Source organism: Sander lucioperca, chromosome 1, assembly GCF_008315115.2.
Source record: "Sander lucioperca isolate FBNREF2018 chromosome 1, SLUC_FBN_1.2, whole genome shotgun sequence".
NCBI lineage: Eukaryota > Metazoa > Chordata > Actinopteri > Perciformes > Percidae > Sander > Sander lucioperca.
The window spans coordinates 53,772,557-53,796,230 of NC_050173.1; the positions used below are offsets into that span (position 1 = coordinate 53,772,557).

General features: G+C 41.4%; 3 protein-coding genes and 2 long non-coding RNA genes across 6 annotated transcripts in view; 3 read left to right on the forward strand and 2 right to left on the reverse strand.

Annotated features, from left to right (window-relative positions):
* LOC116036565 overlaps nucleotides 1-3,543 on the reverse strand; it is a 36,412-nt gene extending 32,869 nt beyond the window's left edge. The window contains exon 1 of the long non-coding RNA XR_004101643.2: nucleotides 3,452-3,543. This is a non-coding gene — a long non-coding RNA (uncharacterized LOC116036565). The remainder of the gene's footprint in view (nucleotides 1-3,451) is intronic.
* Nucleotides 1-19,586, forward strand: part of LOC116036564 (caspase-3-like) — a 34,498-nt gene extending 14,912 nt beyond the window's left edge. The window contains exons 5-7 of one of the 2 annotated variants that reach the window (XM_036006011.1): nucleotides 759-879; nucleotides 1,649-1,947; nucleotides 18,854-19,130. In XM_036006011.1, the coding sequence (XP_035861904.1) occupies nucleotides 759-879; nucleotides 1,649-1,887 (360 nt within the window). In that variant the 3' untranslated portion in view covers nucleotides 1,888-1,947; nucleotides 18,854-19,130. Of the gene's footprint in view, nucleotides 1-758; nucleotides 880-1,648; nucleotides 1,948-18,853 lie in introns of both variants that reach the window. The other variant, XM_031280131.2, reaches the window with a different exon arrangement.
* The window catches only part of LOC116036559 (interferon regulatory factor 2), a 51,474-nt gene that overhangs the window by 15,128 nt on the left and 12,672 nt on the right, over nucleotides 1-23,674 (forward strand). The gene's annotated exons all lie outside the window — the stretch shown is intronic.
* LOC118496013 lies at nucleotides 2,055-2,887 on the reverse strand. The gene is made up of 2 exons (XR_004898478.1): nucleotides 2,801-2,887; nucleotides 2,055-2,250 (listed from the first exon to the last, which is right to left on the reverse strand). It is a non-coding gene; the product is annotated as an uncharacterized LOC118496013 (long non-coding RNA).
* Nucleotides 3,892-18,825, forward strand: LOC116036563 (caspase-3-like). Its single transcript, XM_036007839.1, has 7 exons — nucleotides 3,892-4,122; nucleotides 6,641-6,706; nucleotides 7,841-8,004; nucleotides 9,765-9,893; nucleotides 10,940-11,115; nucleotides 17,730-17,844; nucleotides 18,581-18,825. Exons 2-7 carry the CDS (start codon nucleotides 6,645-6,647, stop codon nucleotides 18,823-18,825), a joined length of 891 nt encoding a protein of 296 aa, XP_035863732.1. The 5' UTR covers nucleotides 3,892-4,122; nucleotides 6,641-6,644.

A 23,674-nucleotide genomic window follows, 5' to 3' on the forward strand; every position in this document is an offset into this window, starting at 1 on the left:
TGCGAGATGTTGACACGTTTCCGCAGAGAGCTGGAGCTGATGCAGATCATGACCTGGTGGTGCTCCACTTTGAGTCCTCCTCCATCCTGCCGGGATTTAGTGGCAAGAGTCAAGTTTATGTTTATGAATAAAACGTGTCAACATTGGCGAAGCATTACAGAGATGGAGAGAAAATGCTGCTAATAGTTTAGCCTTCTAGGAACCTTAGCTGTGAGCTTTAGCCACAGCGGTGAACCTTTGGCTAAGGTTAGCAAAAGGCTAAACTATTTTTTAAACATTTTCTCTCCATCTCTGGAACGTTTGACATATGTTGCATTTATTGTCAGACTCTCTTTTAGACCTTTTTTTTACTGTCTTACTTCTTTTTTTGGATTTGCTTTGCAGTATATTCAGTTGTTGCCAATGCTAGAATAGCAACTTTTTCTGCAGAATCTTCTATCATTAAATCAGGCTTTGACTACCTGAAGGGATGCGTACGTGCACCTGCGTTTGTAGAACAACCAATAGGAACGCCCTCGCTCTGAAATGGTCTGTGATTGGCCAAAGTCCCCAGTCAGGGACTAGTTTTCTAAAGACTGGAAACAGAGCCAAGAGGAGATGCATTAGTCTAGTTATCTGTCAGTCCACTTTAATTACAACATGCTGAAAGATCAGTATGGACTTTTTGCCAGCTGATGCCACAAAAAACTGCCTATCCCAGCTTTAATGTGCGTAATGTACAGTATGTTATATTTAATGTACCTGGATTTCCTTTTGAGGCGTGCCATGGGGTGGACCTAAATGACGGATCCTTTATTGAGGCCGACAGCGTCGATGCTCAAACATCAGAGAGGATTCCTGTGGAGGCAGACTTCCTGTATGCCTATTCCACCGCTCCAGGTAACACACTGAACAACGGAAGTGGTAGAAAAGACTTTTTGTCCTGGGAATATTCATTAAATGACACACGGATAACTGTCTCATTTCTTTAAAGCCCTGGTATTCAGTATGTTTTTAGGGCTGCACGATATGAGGAAAAAATGTAATATGCGATAATGTTGTTGAATATTGTGACGACGACATTATTTGCGATAAAAACGTGTACTCAGTTCTGCCTTTCTGCTTTAAGTATTCTGCTAAAATGCAACAAATTGCTTATTGAATTTAAAAAACAAAAATAATAATAATTTCCAACATTATTTTATTGGACAAATTAAAAATTGAATTTAACATAAAAAGCACCATTAAAAAGAGAACGACGTCCCCGGCCTTACCAACTTGTTTTAGGTTAACACTCTGCACTGTACAACTTAGCTATCCCAAACTGTATGGAGTTCCTGTTGTCTTTATGTTTGAAAAAAAGAAAAATGGACAGCAGAGAAAATAAAACGGATATTGTTCTGACGTAAGTAATGCTGGTATCTACACCGCTGTGCTAAAAGAAAACTTAAAAAGTGGGTTACATTTTAAAGTGCAATTTTCTACTGATTCTCTCTTTCAACTAACTTAAAAAATCTCTGAGTGTCTTTTGCGATACGTCGCAGCCTTTCACGACGTGTTTATTGAGATACCGATTTAAAAAAAAAAACCTGATATATTGTGCAGCCCTGGTATGTTTATGATCCATAATGAAATGGTAAGAACACTTGTAACGTGACTCGTCCTGCAGGCTACTACGCATGGAGGAACACGACCAACGGCTCCTGGTTCATGCAGGCGCTGTGCGAGATGTTGACGCGTTTCCGCGGAGAGCTGGAGCTGATGCAGATCATGACCCGCGTCAACCGCAAGGTGGCGCTCCACTTTGAGTCCTCCTCCAACTTGCCAGGATTTAATGGCAAGAAGCAGATCCCGTGCATCGTCTCCATGTTGACCAAAGACTTCTACTTTCCTGATTTCTACGCATGAAAACTGCTAAGCTGTGGGAAACCGAGTCACAAGTGACTGTGCCGGTATCACTTATTTCACATCCCTCTATTTTACCTTCAGCCTGATTTCTGTAAAACAGGGTAACATTAGTTTTAATGTGAATACCCAAATGCACAGTCAACATTAGAATACCAGTGAAGTTTATGTTAGATAAAACCTAAACCACTTTTAAATCTATCTCTGATCGTTGTGTGTTGCAGACAAGATACTAAACGGTGTCGGGACCATTTTCAGGGCTGCATTTTCAATAAGCCTGTTTCAGTGATTACACACTTGATTCATTAGCAGAAGCGTGGACTTGTTTTTTTTTTTTAACTACATCAACATAATACTGTATGTTTGCTACTTATTTTTTTTTTTTACTTTTTTTTTTATTATTTATATTTTATTTGGAAAAGGCAGTATCATGGCAAACATTCTTTCAGTATTTCAGCAAATTAACAAGTAAATATACAAATGACACTTTTCCATTGTTTTTCTTAAGTATATACATATATATATATATATATGTATATATATATATATATATATATATATATATATATACACACATACATACATACATATACATGTACATATAACCCAGAGAAGAATATTCTAAGAAAAGACAAATTAAACTGTATTCTTTATGAGTCATTTAGTCCACATGAAGATCTTACAGAGATCCATCTTCTCTTCTGCTTTTTTTTTTTTTTTTTAAGATTATTTTTTGGGGATTTTCCCTTTATTATAGTGACAGTAGATAGACATGAAAGGGGCAGAGAGATGGGGGATGACACGCAGCAAAGGGCCGCGGATTGCATTCGATCCCGGGCCGCTGCAGGACTCACATAAGAACTCACAGAACATGGGGCGAACGCTCTTACTGGGTGAGCTAGAGGCCGCCCTGAACCACGTCTGCTTTTTGAATGCAATAAATGCACAAGCACAGATAGATCATCATAAAATATCTGGCCATCACATGAAAAAAAGAATATTATGTAGAATATTTCTTTCCTTTTTCAGGTGGTCGTAGGTCTACTGTAGGTGTTGTAGTTTTTTTAATGTATTACTACATTACCACTGTCATTACCTCTGCACTCAACCTCTGGTGATGTTTTAATAACTTTTACTGGGATCGGTGATAGATATACATTTGTTTGACAGTAATAAAAGTAAATACAAGACTGTGGTTACCCAGTCCTGACGTACAATTACCATGTTGAGAATAAAAACTATACAACGTTCAGTTTATTTCCATTGTGGTCCTTGTTACAAAGGGAAAAGGGAAAATAAGAGATCTCAAAGTCTATGGCATATTTGTGTCTACGTGCTGAGCGTGCAATGGGACATTATCAGCACAGAAAAAAAATGTTTTGCATGCATATAAATTATATTTTGTAGGCAAAATTATTATGGGGCGTCCAGCTTGCCGGCTCTGCTATTGGAGACCAAGCATATTGAGGCAGTATCAGCTGAGAGGAACAGAAAAAAAAAACGAAGAATGAGATTCGAAAATAATGCGCTATAATAATAATGCGCTACACGCAATACACACAAACACACAATTGCACACAGGTTAAAGACTCAAAAACTACATTTGAGCAATACTAAGGTTGCTGACATTTTTTAAGGCCTTAATACAGAAAGCACCTTGACATTTTTTCAGATTTCACGTGTATACTGCCCAAATGCTGCCTATACTGGATCATTGCTGGATAAAAAAAAAATACCAGTACTGTAAGTTTAATAAATGCAAAAAATAAGAGATTTTTTTGTGTGTGTGTTTTTTGTTTTTGTTTTTTACAAAAGAATATCAGATGTTCTATTTCTGGGTGATGTTGAATGCTTGTAGTCAAATTGGTTTTGGTGTAAAGTAATTTTTTCCTAACCCTAAGGGATTGTTCGTGACGTTCTGGACAGTTTTCTAAGCCAATCAACTGCTGGCTTTCTGTGGTTTCGCCAGCCCACACAGGGAATAGCGTTCCTGATTGGCTAAGAGTTCCAAGCCTGTACTTCGAACCAAAAATTTGACATTTCCTTGTAATGATTGGGAACGTTATTGATGGTAAGGACGTGGACTTGATAACACCTACTTTACCACCGTCCCACAAAAGAGGTACGTTTATTTTGGAAGAAAAATATATTTTTTCAATTATTATTCACATATGATTTTGACAAAGCACGACTTATATTTGAATGTCCTTTCCTGGTAACTTGGCTAACCTACTTCAGGTAAGGTTAAGGTTAACGAGGTAAAGTTAGCACCTGAAATACATGTTTAGTTTACGTTAGCTAAGTGAAACTGCAGGCTTGTGAACTCACTCGTTCAAAACTTGGCCAGCTAATGCAGGTGGCCAAAAATCCCATATCCAGATACTAACAAAAGTTTCGTGTGTGTCTTCAACTCGCAACGTTAACGTTATTCGTTGGTAATTTTTCGCCGTGGTTAATTTCATGTGTAAGTTAACGTAATTAAAGTTGGCTAGTAACAGTTTTTGCGTTGCTTCCTGAATGAGACATGACTACCGTTGCATGACCACACTTTTGAATCTGTACATTAGACGTGTAACGTTGACTATAAAGTTTAGCTTACATTTTATTCCGTCAACCGTTGAACTAGTATTCCCACAGTCCTGTTTTACAGAAAACGGTAGGCTATTAGTTAACTAGCTACATTATGTAACATTAATATAAATTCATATGAATAAAGTCATCTTCGCTTTTTACTGACCTACTTCTGATAACAGAGCTGTAACGTTAAAGTTCCTGTCGATGGAGTTTCGTTTTGACAGTATTACAGTATTGCATCCTTTCTCTCGAGCACTGATTAAGCCTATTATAATATAACTTATTTATAATGATACATTCAATATATTTGGTATAATACATGGTGTATTCCTAAATGTATATTAATTAAATATAGGTATAGCTTGCCTCTCCACCCACCTAACCACAAACCACAATGTGCAACAACTTCCTCGTTGTGGTCAGTTCAAACCATAGACTGTATACAGTCTATGGTTTGAACTAACCATCAGGGCTTTGCTCTGATGTGTTCACTGGTTTGGAGTTTAAAGTCTGATTAAAACGGCTCTATAATTTAGCATCCTGTATAACCTAAACATACAAACAAACAAACAACAAAAATCCCCTAAACGTTACTCTCAGTGAGTTTCTGCTATCCAGTAAGAGTGAGTGAGAAGATCTTTTTTATTTTTTAGAAATAATATTTTAACGTAAACCATACAGTATAGGCTAGGGCTGGGCAATATATCAATATTATATCGATATCGAGATACGAGACTAGATATCGTCTTAGATTTTGAAAATCATAATATCGGGATATGGCATAAGGGTTGTCTTTCTGGTTTTAAAGGCAGCATTACAGTAAATTAATGTAATTTTCTTCACTTACCAGACTGTTCTAGCTGTTTTATTATTTGCCTTTACCCACTTTGTCATTATATCCACATTATTGATGATTATTTATCTAAAATCTAATTGTGAAAACATTTTTTTAAAGCAAAAATTGTCAAGCCTACAATATCATCGCAATATCGACATCGAGGTATCTGGTGAGGAATATCGTGATATCTGATTTTCTCCATATCGCCCAGCTAGTATAGGCCTACATCTAAAGGGTTAGTTCACCCAAATTGCAAAGGAACAAATTTTACAAATTTTTCTCAGCTATCTCCCGGACTCTCCGAAATTGCTGCTGCCTCCCTCAATGGGGGTTAAATGAAATTGAATTTCAGCTGCCGCACTGGATAAACCACATGCCTCACTGTCAACGTCTTCATTGGAATTACTATCTACCAACGAAAAAAATGCCTTTGTGGGAGGAAACCTGTTAACGCCAGATCTGTGGCAAAATACCAGTTAGAAAATGCGTGTGTTATTTTCTGTGACTAAAAAATACAACAAAACCAAATCTAAGGGAACCATGTCAATATACAGTACATGTAATGGGTTGTTGTTATTACTGTGGCCTATATTAGGGGTGCACGATTCAGAAAATGTCACGATTCAATATCGATTTTTAGGCTCAAGATTCAATTCAAAAACGATTCTCGATTCCAAAAACAATTCACAGTATGTAAATGTAGTTACTTTTCCCATGTCATTGCAGTAGACATAAAATAAAAAAATTAAAAATTGAAAATTAAAATGTGAATCGATTTTTGGAATTCTATGAATCGATTTTTAATCAGTAGAGCTTGAATCGCAATACGAATGTGAATCCATTTTTTTTTGCACACCCCTAGCCGATATGTCTTATCAGTTTTTCTAAACTCCTAAACATCAATCCAGTATGGTTGCCTTAGTTGTCATTGTTATTTGCTAGAAAGATAAAAAGTTGAAGAAACTAGAAAATGTTCACATTTACGGAGCTGGAATTAGATAATTTTTCTCTTTTTTTCATAAAAATTACTCAAACTGATTAAATCGATTATCAAAATAGTTGGCGATTAATTTGATAGTACGATTAATCTTTGCACCTCCATAATATAGTGTAAAAACTAAGTTAATCAAATTTTATTTACGAAACCAGTCAATCGTCCTCAAGTGGCTTTTGCTGATATGAATTGATCATATGATTTGTTTGAAATGGCATTGATAGTAATTGGATGAGCCCTGCACATACTTTGACAGAGTGCAAGATACTGAATACCAGGAACTGGAAGAGAAAGATAGATGCCAATTTTTTCGTGTTTGATCACTGCCTTGTATGCATCCATGCCTGTAGGAACATGGACGTGACGCAGAGTGATGAGGACACAGTGGATGCCTTGAAATTGTTTTCAAAGAAAAGGTAATAATTATTGTACACTGATGACTAATACCTAATCCTGTATACTCGGTCTATTGAAAATAAGGTCAATTTTTCATACAGCTGCTCACTTTAAAGGCCCACTTTAATTAAAGGTGTGTTAAAAAAAAATTATATATATATATACATGCCTTATTCTGCCTCTGATTGGCTTACCCTGGTATTCTTACCCTAACCAATCCCCACTCACCATGCCTAAACCTAACTATCGACCACTCTAGCAGTACCGACTTTGACCTCGGAAAATCCGACTTCCGAGTAACAAATAGAACCGCTATGAGCGACAGCTTTCAAGGCAAAGCTTCCGGGAAGGCTGCTCTCGTGCATCCTCGCTCATAGCTCCTCAGAGATCCCTCCTCGATGCTCGCTCCTTTGAGACGGCCTTGAACAACTTCTGGTTCAGCTGAGGAGCAAAGAGCGAGGAGCTATCAAATAAGGAAAGTGAGATCCAGCCAATGTCTGCACACTCCCACACAATTGGGCTGAAAGCAGCTGTGTGGGTGGACAGGTCCACGGCTGTGCAGGGCCTTTAAATTAGCCATGTGTAGCATTATTACGTAATCTCTGAAATGAATCAGTCAGCCACCTTTGTATATAAACTCCTAGATGGAATTTTCTACCTTTTCCTTCTCTGTAACTTCTCTGTAATACACCCTTTTGGCATACCTTATTTCAATGAAGTAGAAACTAAATGGCCTACTCCAGTAGATGCGATAGATGTGAGACTGTGTGATTCTGCCTCTCTGTTTTAGTCTTTGGAACATTTATAATACCACTGCTTTGATACATCACCCTGTATAATGGGAGATTTCAAAAATCATTAGGACTTCCGCGTATGATCGGTGCAATCGCACAGCACAGACTGTGGTTAAGGAAGTTTAGATACCACTGAGCTGTCACAACAGATTCTCGCTCTCATCTCGTAAAACACGGACGCTTGGTCAGGTGCCTTTTGTCGTTGTTATTGACGCTAAAAGTCTCCTAACGGGTTGGCTGTCAGCGCGTGTTAAAACTCGTTCGAGTGTGACGTGCTAAACAAGTTCCCCAGGTTTCAAAGTTTTAAAGTGTGTGTGTGTGTATGTGTGTGTGTGTGTGTGTGTGTGTGTGAATTGTCAGGTCAGATGCAGAGCCCGCAGGCAGTAGTAAGACTGCTGAGGAAGTGGACTCTGTCCCCCGCAGCAGTAAAACAGCAGGTTCTGACCCTTACCGCTACAAGATGGACTATCCCTGCATCGGAACCTGTCTGATTATCAACAATAAGAACTTCCACAGAAGCACAGGTAACTACACCCATTTAACAAGTGTCTCACACACACACACACACACACACACACACACACACACACACACACACACACTTCTTTAATTTGGCAGTCACTTGCACAAATGTTCTGTAAATTTAATAACAGACAACAAACAAGTCTCACGTGTGTGTCAATGTGTCACCCCCATTTTACTAACAATGTGTGATTTATACAGCAATTGGGACCCACCCCCATGTGTGTCCTTAGCCTGGCTCCGCCCTCCTACGTACTTCCACTCAATTTTCATTTCCCTTCAGTACTCCGTCTGGGTTCGCGATATATTCTTGGGTTTTCTCCGGCCAAATATTTGGCGGTCCAATCAGTGAACAGAGGGAGTGGCTGAGAACGATGACGTTAGGACGTGCGCGAGAAAGATGCGAGCGAAGCCATTCGGTCCGTTGTGGCAGCAACGCTGCCGAATATCCAGAAGTTAAAGCCCGAGCAAGAACAATCTCTGCTGAGTTGTGTTGGTGGCCATGATGTTGGGTCCCCCTCCTCCCCACGGGGTTCGGGAAAAGTTTGATTTTCCAGCTCGCTCCGTTAGTGGTGAAGGAGTTGGCTAAGGCTAACGCTAGCGATGCTAATGCTAAATATAAGCCGATAGTTGTCGGTCTCCCTTCTTGTTGCACATGCGCATGACATACGTCACGACCAAACGTTGGCGATTGGTTATGGCAGATCCAGAGTGGCTCTGGGCAGATCCAATAGTTTTAACAGAGTACTCGCCTTCAAGGAAGTTAACACTTGTCAATGGAGAGTGGCCAGACTCTCTGTACAAATGAAATGTACCAGAGTCTGGTAGGACCAGGCTAGTGTGTCGTTCCCCCCCCCCCACGCTGTGTATTGTAAATAATATACACTTCAAATAATTGTGTAAAAAAGTTAAACAATATAAATGCACATAAGGGAACATGTGTTTTAAGTTTAGAAACATTTTGAGTCCCCCCTCCCTTGCCTCACAGTGGTTTGGTCCACCGCTTGTTTACATTAACGTACACAGAAGTCCGGTGGTGCTTCTCTTAATACATCCATGGACTCGAGATCGAATTGCGTCAGTAAGTAGTCTGGCAAGGCTGTTTTATTCACTTTAAACATCGGATAAATTGCTTCTTTTCTCTAATACAGATTATGCTGAGTCATTAATAAATTAGTCATGACAAAAAAAATGATGTATTTGTTCATGAGTCCACTGTGTTAGCTAGCAGTTATAAAGTTACTTAGCTTGTTTGGTAGCTTGATGGATAGTTAATTAGCTAATGTTAGCTTGCTTATTCCACCCACAGTGCTTTCACTAGTTACAGAAAAACAAGCCTAACAAAGTTGTCACTCATCTGGCGAGAGCGTTGTGCTTTTCTACGCTGTGACAAGAGTGTGTGAATGAAACATTAAGTTGTTAAACTTTACTATTTAAGTGGCTGGCTGGCTAGTTGGTTAGCTTGCTCGCTAGGAGGCTCAGTTCTCAGTTCAGCATAATCTGTATTAGAGAAAAGAGTCACTTCATCCAATAAAATAGCCTTGCCAGCCTACTTACTGGAGTCCCACAACTACACATATCCTCTACAAGTACAATTGTGGCTGTATTATATTGCCGTGCCCCCTCCCCCACACACACACACACACACACGCACACACACACACACACACACACACACACACACACACACAAATTTACGCCCATGATTGTAGCTGCCGACTACTGCATTCCTACCTGTGTGTTTGTGTGTGTCTCTCTCCAGGGATGAGTGCTCGGAACGGGACGGATGTAGATGCTGCTACTGCTATTAAGACCTTCTCTGAGCTGGGTTATAAGATCAGTGTGAACACTGATCGGACCGTGGAGGAGATGAAACAACTGTTGTCTAGTGGTAATAGAGACTACAGTTTTTCATTTATTTAAAGTACTCATATTATGCTCATTTTCAGGTTCATAATTGTATTAGAGGTTGTACCAGAATAGATTTATGTGGTTTAATTTTCAAAAAACACCATATTTTTGTCATACTTCACATTGCTGCAGCTCCTCTTTTCACCCTGTGTGTTGAGCTCTCTGTTTTAGCTACAGAGTGAGACATCTCACTTCTGTTCCATCTTTGTTAGGAGTTGCACATGCGCAGTAGCTAGGTAAGCACTGCTAGCCAGTCAGTTGCAGAGTATGAGGGCGTGCCACGCTAGCAGCTAGGCGAGCATTATAACGTGTGTTACAAAGTGACCACGTTTGTCTCTGAAGTAAAGGCTGGACTACAATAGAGCTGTTTGGAGCAGTTTGTGAACAGTGTTTTCTCTGGAAGATGGTAAGTCCCTTTGGGGTGGACTTTAGGCTTTTTCACTTTGTAAACCTATTACATGCACAAAAAGGTATAATACACAATAAAGGAAAGGGAAAAAGCCCAAAAGCATAATATGAGCACTTTAAAGTTTAAAGAAAAAGAATGCTTCCCATCCTCTCACACTGCCATGTACAATCAATTTGTCGACTGATTGGAACAGCAAATCTTGACAATTTCTGCATTTCAGATTCAGAATCAGATTTATTGCCAAAGTAAGTTACACTTACAAGGACTTTACCTTGGTAGTTGGTGCATACATAAGCAGACAAACATACATTAATATGAAATAAACAATAAATCCAGAAACAGATACAAAATAGCTGTTCAACAGCTGTTTATATAGACTGCATTACCACAGGAGCATGCAGCAACCACTAGATGGCAGCGTCTGAGTGTGGCTACTCTTTAATTCCCATGCCAGACCTGTATGTTTTGCAGTCTGAGAACTATAACTGCGGGATGCTTAAATATCTGCAATATCTGCACTGTCCTCAATATGATAATAATTTCAAATGAGAGGGTATCTGGACTAATGATGTAACTCTTGTCTTATTTTCTATCTATCCCTGTGTTTGTGTCACTAGCATCCAAGATGGACCACAGTAAGAGTGCATCATTTGCATGTGTGTTGCTAAGTCACGGAGACGAGGGCGTGATATATGGCACCGACGGCTTTGAAAAGTTGGAGAAGCTGACAAAATACTTTAAAGGAGATTGCTGTAAGAGTCTGGTGGGGAAACCCAAGCTCTTCTTCATACAGGTTGGTTAAATATACCCACGTTACCACACACATACACGTGTACTAGTTGAAACTATACCTGTTCATCTTGTGCCATCACTTTCCGGCAATGTGCCTATAATGCTTGTAGACGGAGACGTAGCTAACTAGGACACTGATTTCCAAAATCAAAAGTCAAAAGTCAACCTTTGTCGAGTCCAAGACAAGTCCAAGACCAGGACTAGTCGAGACCGAGTAAAGACCAAATCCAGAGAGGTTTGAGTCCAAGTCAAGACCGAGTCCAAATGAGAGACAGTCAAGATCGTAGAACGAAAGGGTCAAATTAGGCCACATTATTTACTTAAAATATAAAATGTTTTTACTTGTCCTGAAGAATTCATAGTACAAAGTGCTCGCTGACATTGTGGCTACGTTCACACCGCAAGTCTTAATGCTTAATTCTGATTTTTTGCTCAGATCCGATTTTTTTTGTTTGGCTGTTCACATCACCTTTTAAAATGTGGCCTATATCAGATTCCAGTGTGAACTGTTTGTGGTTTCGAACTGACCCGCATGCGCAAAAGAACAATAACAATGACATCAGACGCAGCACGCTGTTGCACTAAAGTTAGGGAGGTTATGGAGGAAGTAAGCATTTTTGCTTTTATTTAACAATGTTTGTGTAATGGCAGCCATAACATTAATGAGCAGGTGCTGAGGAGGAGAAGAATGAAGAGAAAGAGAGCCAAATTGGCTATTTTGACCTTTTGCAGGGTTATGGCTGCAAATTCACTACAGAGGTCTGTGTGACCGGACGACTGATTTGCACGTCGGGACCGCTACGGGCCTCCACCAGAGTTTCCTCTGGCTTTGCCCTGCCCAGGCATAGTTCACCATCTTTCGGGTCCCATCGCACGCGCTCACGCTCCACCTCCCTGACGGTGCGGGCGAGACGGGCCGGTGGTCCGCCTTGGTCGTTCAAACTGTCCCCGCATTGAAAAAAATCAGACCTGGGTCTGATTCTGGACCACATATGGAAGTGGCCTGACTCTGATTTGAAAAAATCAGATCTGGGCTGGATTTGAGTGTTCACACTACTTCTGAAGAAGTCTTACCTGGTCACTTGACCCCAAAAAATACGGATTTGGGCCACTTTTGCCTGCAGTCTGAACGTAGCCTGTGTCTGTGGCCAAAATGAAAATGATTGAAGCCTGATGATTGAGGAATATGATGCAGCCAGGTGTATACCAGGCGACCAATCTCAATGCCTGTTCTAGATGGATCTGAACTTAAACCAACACCTGTTTTCTGAACGAGCGCGCTCCATCTATGGTTTTGTTTTGAAGGAGGAAGTTACTTTAGAACAAAAGCATGTAGTGCTGGACTCGGTCGAGACCAACTAGAATATTTGGAGTCCAATGGCCGATGTCCGAGACAAGTCTGAGTCCAAATACAGATGAGTCAGAGCAACAGAAAAGCGCCTCGAGTCAGAGTCCGGACTCCTGTACTACAGCCCTGTCTACGGCTGTGCTTGGAGATGCTTGTTTTGTAGTGTAAGATTTGGTAGACTTTGTCTAAGTTTGCAAAAAGGACTCTCAACAGTAATATGTTGTGTTTTTCTTACTCTTTGATGCCAGTCTTTGATTATAAGTAGGGCTGCAGCTATCGATTATTTTAGTAATCGAGTAGTCTACCGATTATTCCATCGATAGTAATCGGATAAGAAATACTTAGTAAGAAATACTTAGTAAACAGCAATAGTAAATACTTATTATTGCTGTGTACTAAAAAAAAGGAAACCTGTCTTTTTTTGAAAAAGCAAAATTTTTTATTGCCAAATTCCAAGTACATTTTTGGTGGCCCAAATGTTAATATTTTTCACCCCCTTCCCCTTCTTGCCTCTGGCATTTATCACTGGATATGTAAAAGAGCTGTTCACTAAGCCCAGGTAAATGTGACTGTACAAAGCTTACAGCAGGGCTATTCAACTACACTGTTCTGGGGGACACATTTTAAGAAGGCTAATACTGAGTCAATTTCCCAGGTGGAAGTTGCTGAGGTAGTTAAACAACTCCACAGTGGCAAAGCCCCAGGGATTGATGAGATCCATCCAGTAATGCTTAAAGCTCTGGGTGTGGAGGGGTTGTCTTGGTTGACACGCCTCTTCAACATTGCGTGGAAGTCGGGGACGGTGCCTAAGGAGTGGCAGACCGGGGTGGTGGTTCCCCTTTTCAAAAAGGGGGACCAGAGGGTGTGTGCCAATTATAGGGGTATCACACTTCTCAGCCTCCCTGGTAAAGTCTTCTCCAAGGTGCTGGAAAGGAGGGTTCGGTCGATAGTCGAACCTCAGGTTGAAGAGGAACAATGCGGATTCCGTCCTGGTCGTGGAACAACGGACCAGATCTTTACTCTCGCAAGGATCCTGGAGGGAGCCTGGGAATATGCCCAACCGGTCTACATGTGCTTTGTGGATCTGGAGAAGGCCTATGACCGGGTCCCCCGGGAGATACTGTTGGAGGTGCTGCGGGAGTATGGGGTGAGGGGGTCCCTTCTCAGGGCCATCCAATCTCTGTACAACCAAAGCGAGAGCTGTGTCCGGGTTCTCGGCAGTAAGTCGGACTCATTTCAGGTGAGAGTTGGCCTCCGCCAGGGCTGCGCTTTGTCACCAATCCTGTTTGTAGTATTTATGGACAGGATATCGAGGCGTAGTCGGGGTGGAGAGGGGTTGCAGTTCGGTGGGCTGGGGATCTCATCGCTGCTCTTTGCAGATGATGTGGTCCTGATGGCATCATCGGTCTGTGACCTTCAGCACTCACTGGATCGGTTCGCAGCCGAGTGTGAAGCGGCTGGGATGAGGATCAGCACCTCTAAATCGGAGGCCATGGTTCTCAGCAGAAAACCGATGGAGTGCCTTCTCCAGGTAGGGAATGAGTCCTTACCCCAAGTGAAGGAGTTCAAGTACCTTGGAGTCTTGTTCGCGAGTGAGGGAACAATGGAGCGGGAGATTGGTTGGAGAATCGGCGCAGCGGGTGCGGTATTACATTCAATTTATCGCACCGTTGTGACGAAAAGAGAGCTGAGCCAGAAGGCAAAGCTCTCGATCTACCGGTCAGTTTTCGTTCCTACCCTCACCTATGGTCATGAAGGTTGGGTCATGACCGAAAGAACGAGATCCAGGGTACAAGCGGCCGAAATGGGTTTCCTCAGGAGGGTGGCTGGTGTCTCCCTTAGAGATAGGGTGAGAAGCTCAGTCATCCGTGAGGAGCTCGGAGTAGAGCCGCTGCTCCTTTGCGTCGAAAGGAGCCAGTTGAGGTGGTTCGGGCATCTGGTAAGGATGCCCCCTGGGCGCCTTCCTAGGGAAGTGTTCCAGGCACGTCCAGCTGGGAGGAGGCCTCGGGGAAGACCCAGGACTAGGTGGAGGGATTATATCTCCAACCTGGCCTGGGAACGCCTCGGGATCCCCCAGTCGGAGCTGGTTAATGTGGCTCGGGAAAGGGAAGTTTGGGGTCCCCTGCTGGAGCTGCTACCCCCGCGACCCGAGACCGGATAAGCGGACGAAGATGGATGGATGGATGGATAATACTGAGTGAGGAGAAAGAATAAAGAATGCAGACATCTCCGGCATGATGACGTCATTCACGTGCATATTAAGTGGCCATACTGGGGGGAGGAGCCGGTTTGTCTCCGGCAGCAGCTAAGTTTCTAAAGATTCGTAACAAACTAATAAACAGTTAGACTACAAACTGACAGCTCTCGTTTTAGCTTGTTGGTAAAACATCGCTATTTGCAGAGTAGCATGCTGTAGGCTAGTTGTGTAAAACCGCGCAGTGGACGAGAGCAGCAGACGAGAGCAGCAGACGAGAGCAGCAGACGCTACAAAGATGATGTAGTAGCATGTTTGCAGCTTAAAATGACCCCAAACTTTCTGTCGTTTTCTCTCGCCTGTCTCTTCTCTTAGACCCTCGCTATTTTCGTCTTCGTTCATTTGTAATCTGGGCCGTCAGTCTAGTGCATAGACAGTATATAAACGGTCTTGTGCCCACAGAAGCGTCAACCTGTTGTGCGCTAGTAATTATCCTCCGTGCGGAAACACAGTGAGCTGTACAACCTTAATTACATTGATTTAACGAAGCTTCGAGGCAAAGAATTTTGCTTCGAGGATTTTTTGTAATCGAATTATTCGAGTTATTCGAGGAATCGTTTCAGCCCTAATTATAAGACGTTGAACATTTTATGCACATGTAAGGGCAAAAGTCTAAATTCAGAGATGTGATTTAGATAAAATCGGAATTACACAACAATCACCGCTGGTTGTTATTGTAGCTTTTTAAACCACATGCCCTCATTGTCTCAGTATAACCATCAAATACCATCACAGATAAAGCCGTGGGTGGTAGTTTTCTGGAAAAGGCAAAACAAAAGCCAAAAAATGTGAAAAATATAGCTCTCCTCCTGCAGCTCTCTTCTATGAGAATGACCGTTTTCTTTGAAGGCTTTGTGGGTGTGTAAAGCCATTTGAGATGACATACTGTGATTCAAGTTCATGTTTATGAATAAAACATGTCAATATTGGCGAAGCTTCACAGAGATGGAGAGAAAATGCTGCTAATAGTTTAGCCTCTTGGGAACCTCAGCTGTGAGCTTTAGCCACAGCGGTGAACCTTTGGCTAAGGTTAGCAAAAGGCTAAACTATTTTTTAAACATTTTCTCTCCATCTCTGGAATGTTTCGCTGGTATTAACATATGTTGCATTTATTGTCAGACGCTCTTTTAGACCTTTTTTTTGGGGTTGCTTTGCAGTGTATTCAGTTGTTGCCAATGCTGGAATATCAACTTTTTCTGCAGAATCTTCTATCATTAAATCAGGCTTTCACCATCTGAAGGGATGCGTATGTGCACCTGCGTTTGTAGAACAAACAATAGGAACGCCCTCGCTCTGAAATGGTCTGTGATTGGCCAAAGTCCCCAGTCAGGGACTAGTTTTTCTAAAGGCTGGAAACAGAGCCAAGAGGAGATGCAGAAGTCTAGTTATCTGTCAGTCCACTTTAAAGGTGCTCTAAGCGATGTGACGCGTTTTTTTAGGCTACGACATTTTTTGTCACATACAGCAAACATCTCCTCACTATCCGCTAGAGATGGCCCGATACCATTTTTTGCTTCCCGATACTGATTCTGATACCTGAACTTGCGTATCGGCCGATACCGAGTACCGATCCGATACCAGTATGTATATTTAACAACTGTATACTACTATCCCTGTATGGATGTGATATTATTTCTATCTTTGTTATCGGTCTGGCTCAGGTTAAACTCTTTGTGAAACATGAACAAACACAAACAATGAATGCCACAGAACTTTCTTTTATTCAGTCCTTCCAGAAAAATGAATGGAATGTTTTTTTGTGATTGTTGTGGGCAAAAATCCTTGATTATGCGGCACGTTTTCTTAAAAAATGTGATGGAATATGCGGGATATTTATGCAATTTTATGCGATGAAATTGTGGGAACTTGCAAAAATTGCGGGAACTTGCAAAAATTGCGGGAACTTGCAAAAATTGCGGGAACTTGCAAAAACTACAGTTTCATCATGGCTTCAATGCGGGGTTGGCAGCTTTTTGATGATGTTCACGTCACGTAATTACGTCACTTCATAAGGTCACTTCATAAGGTCACTTCATAACGTCACTTCATAAGGTCACTTCATAACGTCACTTCATAAGGTCACTTCATAAGGTCACTTCATAAGGTCACTTCATAAGGTCACTTCATAACGTCACTTCATAATGTTCCCATGGCAACAGGGGAAAATGGCTGCTCTTGTGTGAAGTAAACGCAACATTTTTCAACTTTCTGCTAAGATATATTTGACTTTTTTGCAACAAAAATGCGGGGATTATGAAATCATGCAAGGCCCACATATTTTGCGCGGAAATCGGCAATTTATGTGGCGAAAGTGAAAAAAATGCAGCCCCGCATAAATATGCGGACTTTGGCTGATTATGCTTTGAATTATGCGATCGCATAATCGCATTTTTCTGGAGTGACTGTTTATTATGCAGTTTGACAGTCAGTTATAATGGAAAAAGAACATAAATAAACTACTTTAACGTAGATTTTATTTAGGGCTTTATTACGTGGTATCGGATCGGTGCATAAACTCCAGTACTTCCCGATACCAGCGTTTTAGGCAGCATCGGAGCCGATACCGATACTGGTATTGGTATTGGAACATCTCTACTATCCACTAGCTGCCTGTCCCCTGAACACACTGTACAAAAACGCGGTTTCTGTAGACAGCCCAGGCTCCACAAACGGCAACATAAAACAAACTGCGCCAACCTGCACCACCAAACATAACAAACAGTGTTCCAGCCAATAACCGACAAGAAGGATTTGGGGTTGGGGGGGTAAGTGTGCGGAAGGGAGGTTGAGGGGACGGGATGAGGAGGAGGGAGGGGCGAGCTAGCCTCGTTTTGTTTGACAATACTTTGAACGTCAACAAGAAGTGACGTCACCCAACATCGCTTAGAGCACCTTTAATTACCACATGCTGAAAGATCAGTATGGACTTTTTGCCCGATGAGGCCAGAAAAACTGCCTATCCCAGTTTTAATGTGCATATTGTATGTTATATTTACCTGGATTTCCTTTTGAGGCGTGCCGTGGGGCGGAGCTGGATAACGGGATTGAGGCCGACAGCGTCGATGCTCAAACATCAGAGAGGATTCCTGTGGAGGCAGACTTCCTGTATGCCTATTCCACCGCTCCAGGTAACACACTGAACAACGGAAGTGGTAGAAAAGACTTTCTGTCCTGGGAATTACTAATTTCTTTAAAGCCCTGGTATTCAGTATGTTTTTAGAGCTGCACGATATGAGGAAAATATGTAATATGCGATAATGTTGTTGAATATTGCGATGACATTATTTGCAATAAAAACGTGTACTCAGTTCTGCCTTTCTGCTTTCAGTATTCTGCTAAAATGCAACAAATTGCTTGTTGAATTTAAAAAACATAAATAATAATCATTTCCAACATAATTTTATTGGACAAATTAAAAATTGAATTGAACATAAAAAGCACCATTAAAAAGAGAATGACATCCCCGGCCTTACCAACTTGTTTTAGGTTAACACTCTGCACTGTACAACTTAGCTCTCCCAAACTGTATGGAGTTCCTGTTGTCTTTATGTTTGAAAAAAAGAAAAATGGACAGCAGAGAAAATGAAACGGATATTGTTCTGTTGTAAGTAATGCTGGTATCTACACCGCTGTGCTAAAAGAAAACTTAAAAAGTGGGTTACATTTTAAAGTGCAGTTTTCTACTGATACTCTCTTTCAACTTACTCAAAAAATCTATCTCTTTTGCGATACGTCGCAGCCTTTCACGACGTGTTTATTGTAATAACCGTTTAAAAACAACCCCTGGATATATTGTGCAGCTCTAGTATGTTTATGATCCATAATGAAATGGTAAGAACACTCGTAACGTGACTCGTCCTGCAGGCTACTACTCATGGAGGAACACGACCAACGGCTCCTGGTTCATGCAGGCGCTGTGCGAGATGTTGATGCGTTTCCGCGGAGAGCTGGAGCTGATGCAGATCATGACCCGCGTCAACCGCAAGGTGGCGCTCCACTTTGAGTCCTCCTCCAACCTGCCGGGATTTAGTGGCAAGAAGCAGATCCCGTGCATCGTCTCCATGTTGACCAAAGACTTCTACTTTCCTGAAAAAAAACCGAGTCACTAAGTGACTGTGCCGGTATCACTTATTTCACATCCCTCTATTTTACCTTCAAAGCATCCTGATTTCTGCTCTCTTTGGCCAAACAGTTTATGTAAAACAGGATAACATTAGTTTTAATGTGACTACCCAAATGTACTGTCAACATTAGAATACCAGTGAGGTTTATGTTGAGCCTGAACTGTTTTATTTTTTTATTTTTATGATTTTGTTTTTAGTGTTGTGATCTTTTAGATAAAACCTAGACCACTTTTAATTCTATCTCTGATCGTTGTGTGTTGCAGACAAGATACTAAACGGTGTCGGGACCATTTTCAGGGCTGCATTTTCAATAAGCCTGTTTCAGTGATTACACACTTGATTCATTAGCAGAAGGGTGGAAATGTGGACTTCTGTTTTTTTAACTACATAAACATAATACTGTATGTTTGCTACTTAAAATGTGTCTGCTTTTTGAATGCAATAAATGCACAAGCAGAGATAGATCATTACATCACTTTAAATATCTGGCCATCACATGAAAAAAAGAATATTATGTAGAATATTTCTTTCCTTTTTCAGGTGGTCATAGGTCTTTTTTTAATATATTACTACATTACCAATGTCATTACCTCTGCACTCAACCTCTGGGGATCTTTTAATAACTTTTACTGGGATCGGTGCTAGATATAGATTTGTTTGACAATAATAAAAGTAAATACAAGACTGTGGTTACCCTGTCCTGAGATACAATTACCATGTTGAGAATAAAAACTATAAAACGTTAAGTTTATTTCCATTGTGGTTCTTGTTACAAAGGGAAAAGGTAAAATAACAGATCTCAAAGTCTATGGCATATTTGTGTCTACGTGCTGAGCGTGAAATGGGACATTTTCAGCACAGACATTTTTTTTTTTTTGCATGCATACAGTATAAATTATATTTTGTAGGCAAAATTATTATCACTAAAAGTATAATTTAATTTGAGCAACATACCTGCCCTGTTTGCCTGCGATTCCAGCCAATCAAAGAATTAAAAGTAGGTAATTTCTGATTGGCTGTTTTGTCTCCAATCAGATTGCTTGTAGGATTATCAGTCACTAGGGGAGTAGGGAAACTTCAGGGCAACGTTTAGCCCCGACAAAACGTAGCAACACGTTTTTTTGAAACTGAAACGGGAGTGCGTTGAACACCCTGTTGTGTGCGCAATAGAGGATGGATACCCGAACCAAGCCGGATTCGGACAGATATTTAGAAATGATGTTCGGGTCGGGCTTGGTCACATCAGCGCGATAAGGCATTGAACATTTTAAATTTAAAAAAGCTTATTATGTAGGTGCGCGCCTGTGTTATCGTGCCCTTGTTGCCCCGTGTGCGCTGATGCCTCATCTGTTGACATTTCCGAATGCCTTCCTACAGTTGCTTAATAAAAGCTTTCCACACAAACAAACGTATGTGTCATTAGTATGAGAAAAAGATTTTAACTGTGTCGGGCTCGGACATAAATATCTTAAACGTCCTATGACATGCTGCTTTTTGGATGCTTTTATATAGGCCTTAATGGTCCCCTAATACTGTATCTGAAGTCTCTTTCCCGAAATTCAGCCTTGGTGCAGAATTACAGCCACTAGAGCCAGTCCCACAATGAGCTTTACTTAGGATGTGCCATTTCTGTGTCTGTAGCTTTAAATGCTATTGAGGAGGAGAGAGGGGGGGCAAGGTGGAGGGTGGGGGTGTGGCCATGACCAACTGCCACTTTGCTTGTTTGCAAGCCATGATGTCTCTCTCTTTCTCATGGGCGGGCCAAATTCTCTGGGTGGGCAAAGCAGAGAAAGGGGAGGTAACCTTTCCCCTTATGACGTCATAAAGGGAAGATTCCAGATCGGTCCATCTGAGCTTTCATTTTCTCAAAGGCAGAGCAGGATACCCAGGGCTCGGTTTACACCTATCGCCATTTCTAGCCACTGGGGGACCATAGGCAGGCTGGGGGAACTCATATTAACGTTAAAAAAACCTCATAAAGTGAATTAAACCTTTAATGCCTGTTGGGCTCGGGCCGGGTTCAGTTACTGCTCTGTCGGATGCGGACCGGGCTCGGACAGAAAAATGCGGCCCGATCCGCACTCTAGTGCGCAAGCGCTCTGCTTTTTATTACCACGAGTTTACAGACACGTCTCTGCTGATTGGGTATCACCTGCGACACAGCCACCAAACGGGAGAAAACCTAGCTTAAAGCCGTCGCACCCCACCGTTCCGAGGAAACATGACGTTCAACACGGAATCCATAGCAAAATCGTGCACGCCGTTTTGAGATTGATTGTGTACAAGGTGGATGGTAACTGGATAAAGTTATTATGGAGGTTATTATTGCGTACTTACTGTATGTGGATAATAACCAGTACAGTTTGTTCAAATGAGATGAATTTTTGCATGACACTTTCTCCACAAAATACCACTTATGTGCTTGCAAAAAAATGTTTTCGCATCTAGAACGTCCCATCATAAACTCAGGATTTTGACACTGGTATAACTTAATACAAGCCAGACAAGAGAGGTTTAAAAACAAGTAAACTACACAAATTTACTATGTCACAACAATTTCTTCACCATACGTTTTAAACCCCTGTAGCTGTAGATTCGGAGATCCTGGAAGCAGTGTGTGAAAATGTATTTTTGTCCATGGAACTAAAATAACATTCATTGGTTAAATAACCAGAAACTGGTCTGAAATCCTTTTCAGATTTGTAACCTACTTGCTTTCACTGGAAGAACATTTTTTTTTTAAAACATGCTGGGTCCAAGTGTGTACGTACAGAGAAGGAATTTAGATACAGTAGTCTATATCCACGATGTTCCACTTCCGGGATTGTTCAGGTGCCGCCGGAAATTCCGCCGGATGTCCCTCATTTCAGCCGGATGTCCGTTACCTTCTGCTTTTTTTGTGTTGGCATTTTAAACTCCGGTCGATGTATGAGGACTATGGTTAACTGCTCCTCAGATCTCTGCAGGGTAAATCCAGACAGCTAGCTAGACTATCTGTCCAATCTGAGTTTTCTGCTGCACGACTAAAACAACTTTTGAACGTACACATTCCACCAAAACAAGTTCCTTCCCTGGACTATTTTCCAGCGGCACCGTGGCTCCGTACAGCGCTTAACGCCGCCCAAGACGATTGTGATTGGTTTAAAGAAATGCCAATAAACCAGAGCACGTTTTTCTCCCATCCTAGCCAGACCCTCCTCCGCAGTGCTGTGGAGGAAGGTCTGGCAATGGGAGACTAGATACAATACTTAGAGCTCATTTTGATCCATGTGAAGCTTATTTGCAGTGAATTGTGGATAACTTCCATACCAGAAGGTGGCAGCACATTCAAAGTCACATTGAACTCCAACCCCAGCAAGAATGTTACAAGATCTTGCAGGTTATTTAGTCCATTGACAAATTGAGGTCTGGAATCAAAATAATTTCTAGTGAGTTACCGTTCAACGACTCTGTGCATCAGAACACTTGACATGCACATTTGATACAGCCTCTTGACAATCAGCGTTATCATTTTTGTGTACCTTGTTCTGAAATATCAACACACTAGTTTCCTGTCTGTACATCAAGATGGATGAAGGCAATAAGCCTGCAATTGTGCCTGTTGTGTACCGTGCATAACGTATAACGGTTTGTATGAATGATTAACAGTGTATGAGGATTGTTTTGTAAGTTAGTGGCGACATGTGAACATGCAACCACTAGAGGAAGCCAAAGAATCATTGAGTGTGGTTCTGAGGGCCTTTAATGAATCAGCAGTCCTTTAAAGGTAGCCTGCACTCAGGAACTGAAATGCTGGTTACATTTAACCCTTGATGCACAGATAATGTGTTCCAGCCGCCACTCTTCTTTCTGTGTATCTCAATATTTTGAACATGGGTTGTAGGTTAACCCCCCCCCTATGTAAACTGCATACTATTGTGTGATCTAGAGTATAACAGTGTTTTTATCTATCTATCTATATATATCTATATATATATATATATATCCCTGTCTATATGGCTGCTTTTGTTTTTCTGGCCCATCAGTCTCACTGTTAAAGTATAAACTTTCACTATTTTCCCCTGCTGTGTGTGTGTGTGTGTGTGTGTGTGTGAGAGAGAGAGAGCGAGATAACCCTGACTCTGCTGGTCCAGAGGGCTGAGACCTGTGACAAAAAAAATTCCACGCAAGAAACAAAAAAAGGGAACTGCCGAATGCAAGGACTCGACTTGACTTGACATAACCTGTGACTTGACTTAACTTTCCCCAAAAAAATTTGTTTAACTCAAGACTTGCTTGAGACTTGGACCAAATGACTTGCCCCTCACTTGAGCAAAGAAGACTTGGTCACAACACTGGTAAACATTAGACAGTACCTGCTAAACATCAGCATGTTAGCATTGTCATTGTGAACATGTTAGCATGCCTGTTTTAGCTCAAAACACCACTGTACAGCCTCACTGAGCCGCTACCATGGCTGTAGCTTGTTACATAATACTAGGTCTGTGTGTGTGTGTGTGTGTGTGTGTGTGTCAGAAAGCGATAACCCTGGCTCTGCTGGTCCAGAGGGGCTGTGACAGTATGTTCATAAGTGCCTCCTGACACGGTTTACTTGTATTTAGTTTGTAGGCAGTAAATAACATTGCTTTTCAAACATATTTTCTGTTCCTGTATTTAACAGTTTCTATTTGGTGTAAAAAAAAAAAGAAAGGGCCATGTAGGGGGCAAACTGTGGCAGAAATGAAAGGAATTTCATCAACATATCATCATCTGAAAGTGTATATAGCCTGCATTCAAGTTGGAATACCTGGTGCGTACATTGATGTATTTTTTATTTTAGTGGAGACAGCAAACC

What these genes read in the sequence shown, in the direction of transcription:
- LOC116036563 (XM_036007839.1), top strand. Translation starts at nt 6,645, where the DNA reads ATGGACGTGACGCAGAGTGATGAGGACACAGTGGATGCCTTGAAATTG. An exon ending in AAATTGTTTTCAAAGAAAAG is followed by an intron (nt 6,707 to 7,840) that starts GTAATAATTATT and finishes GTGAATTGTCAG; the next exon opens with GTCAGATGCAGAGCCCGCAG. An exon ending in CCAAGCTCTTCTTCATACAG is followed by an intron (nt 11,116 to 17,729) that starts GTTGGTTAAATA and finishes TTTCCTTTTGAG; the next exon opens with GCGTGCCGTGGGGCGGAGCT.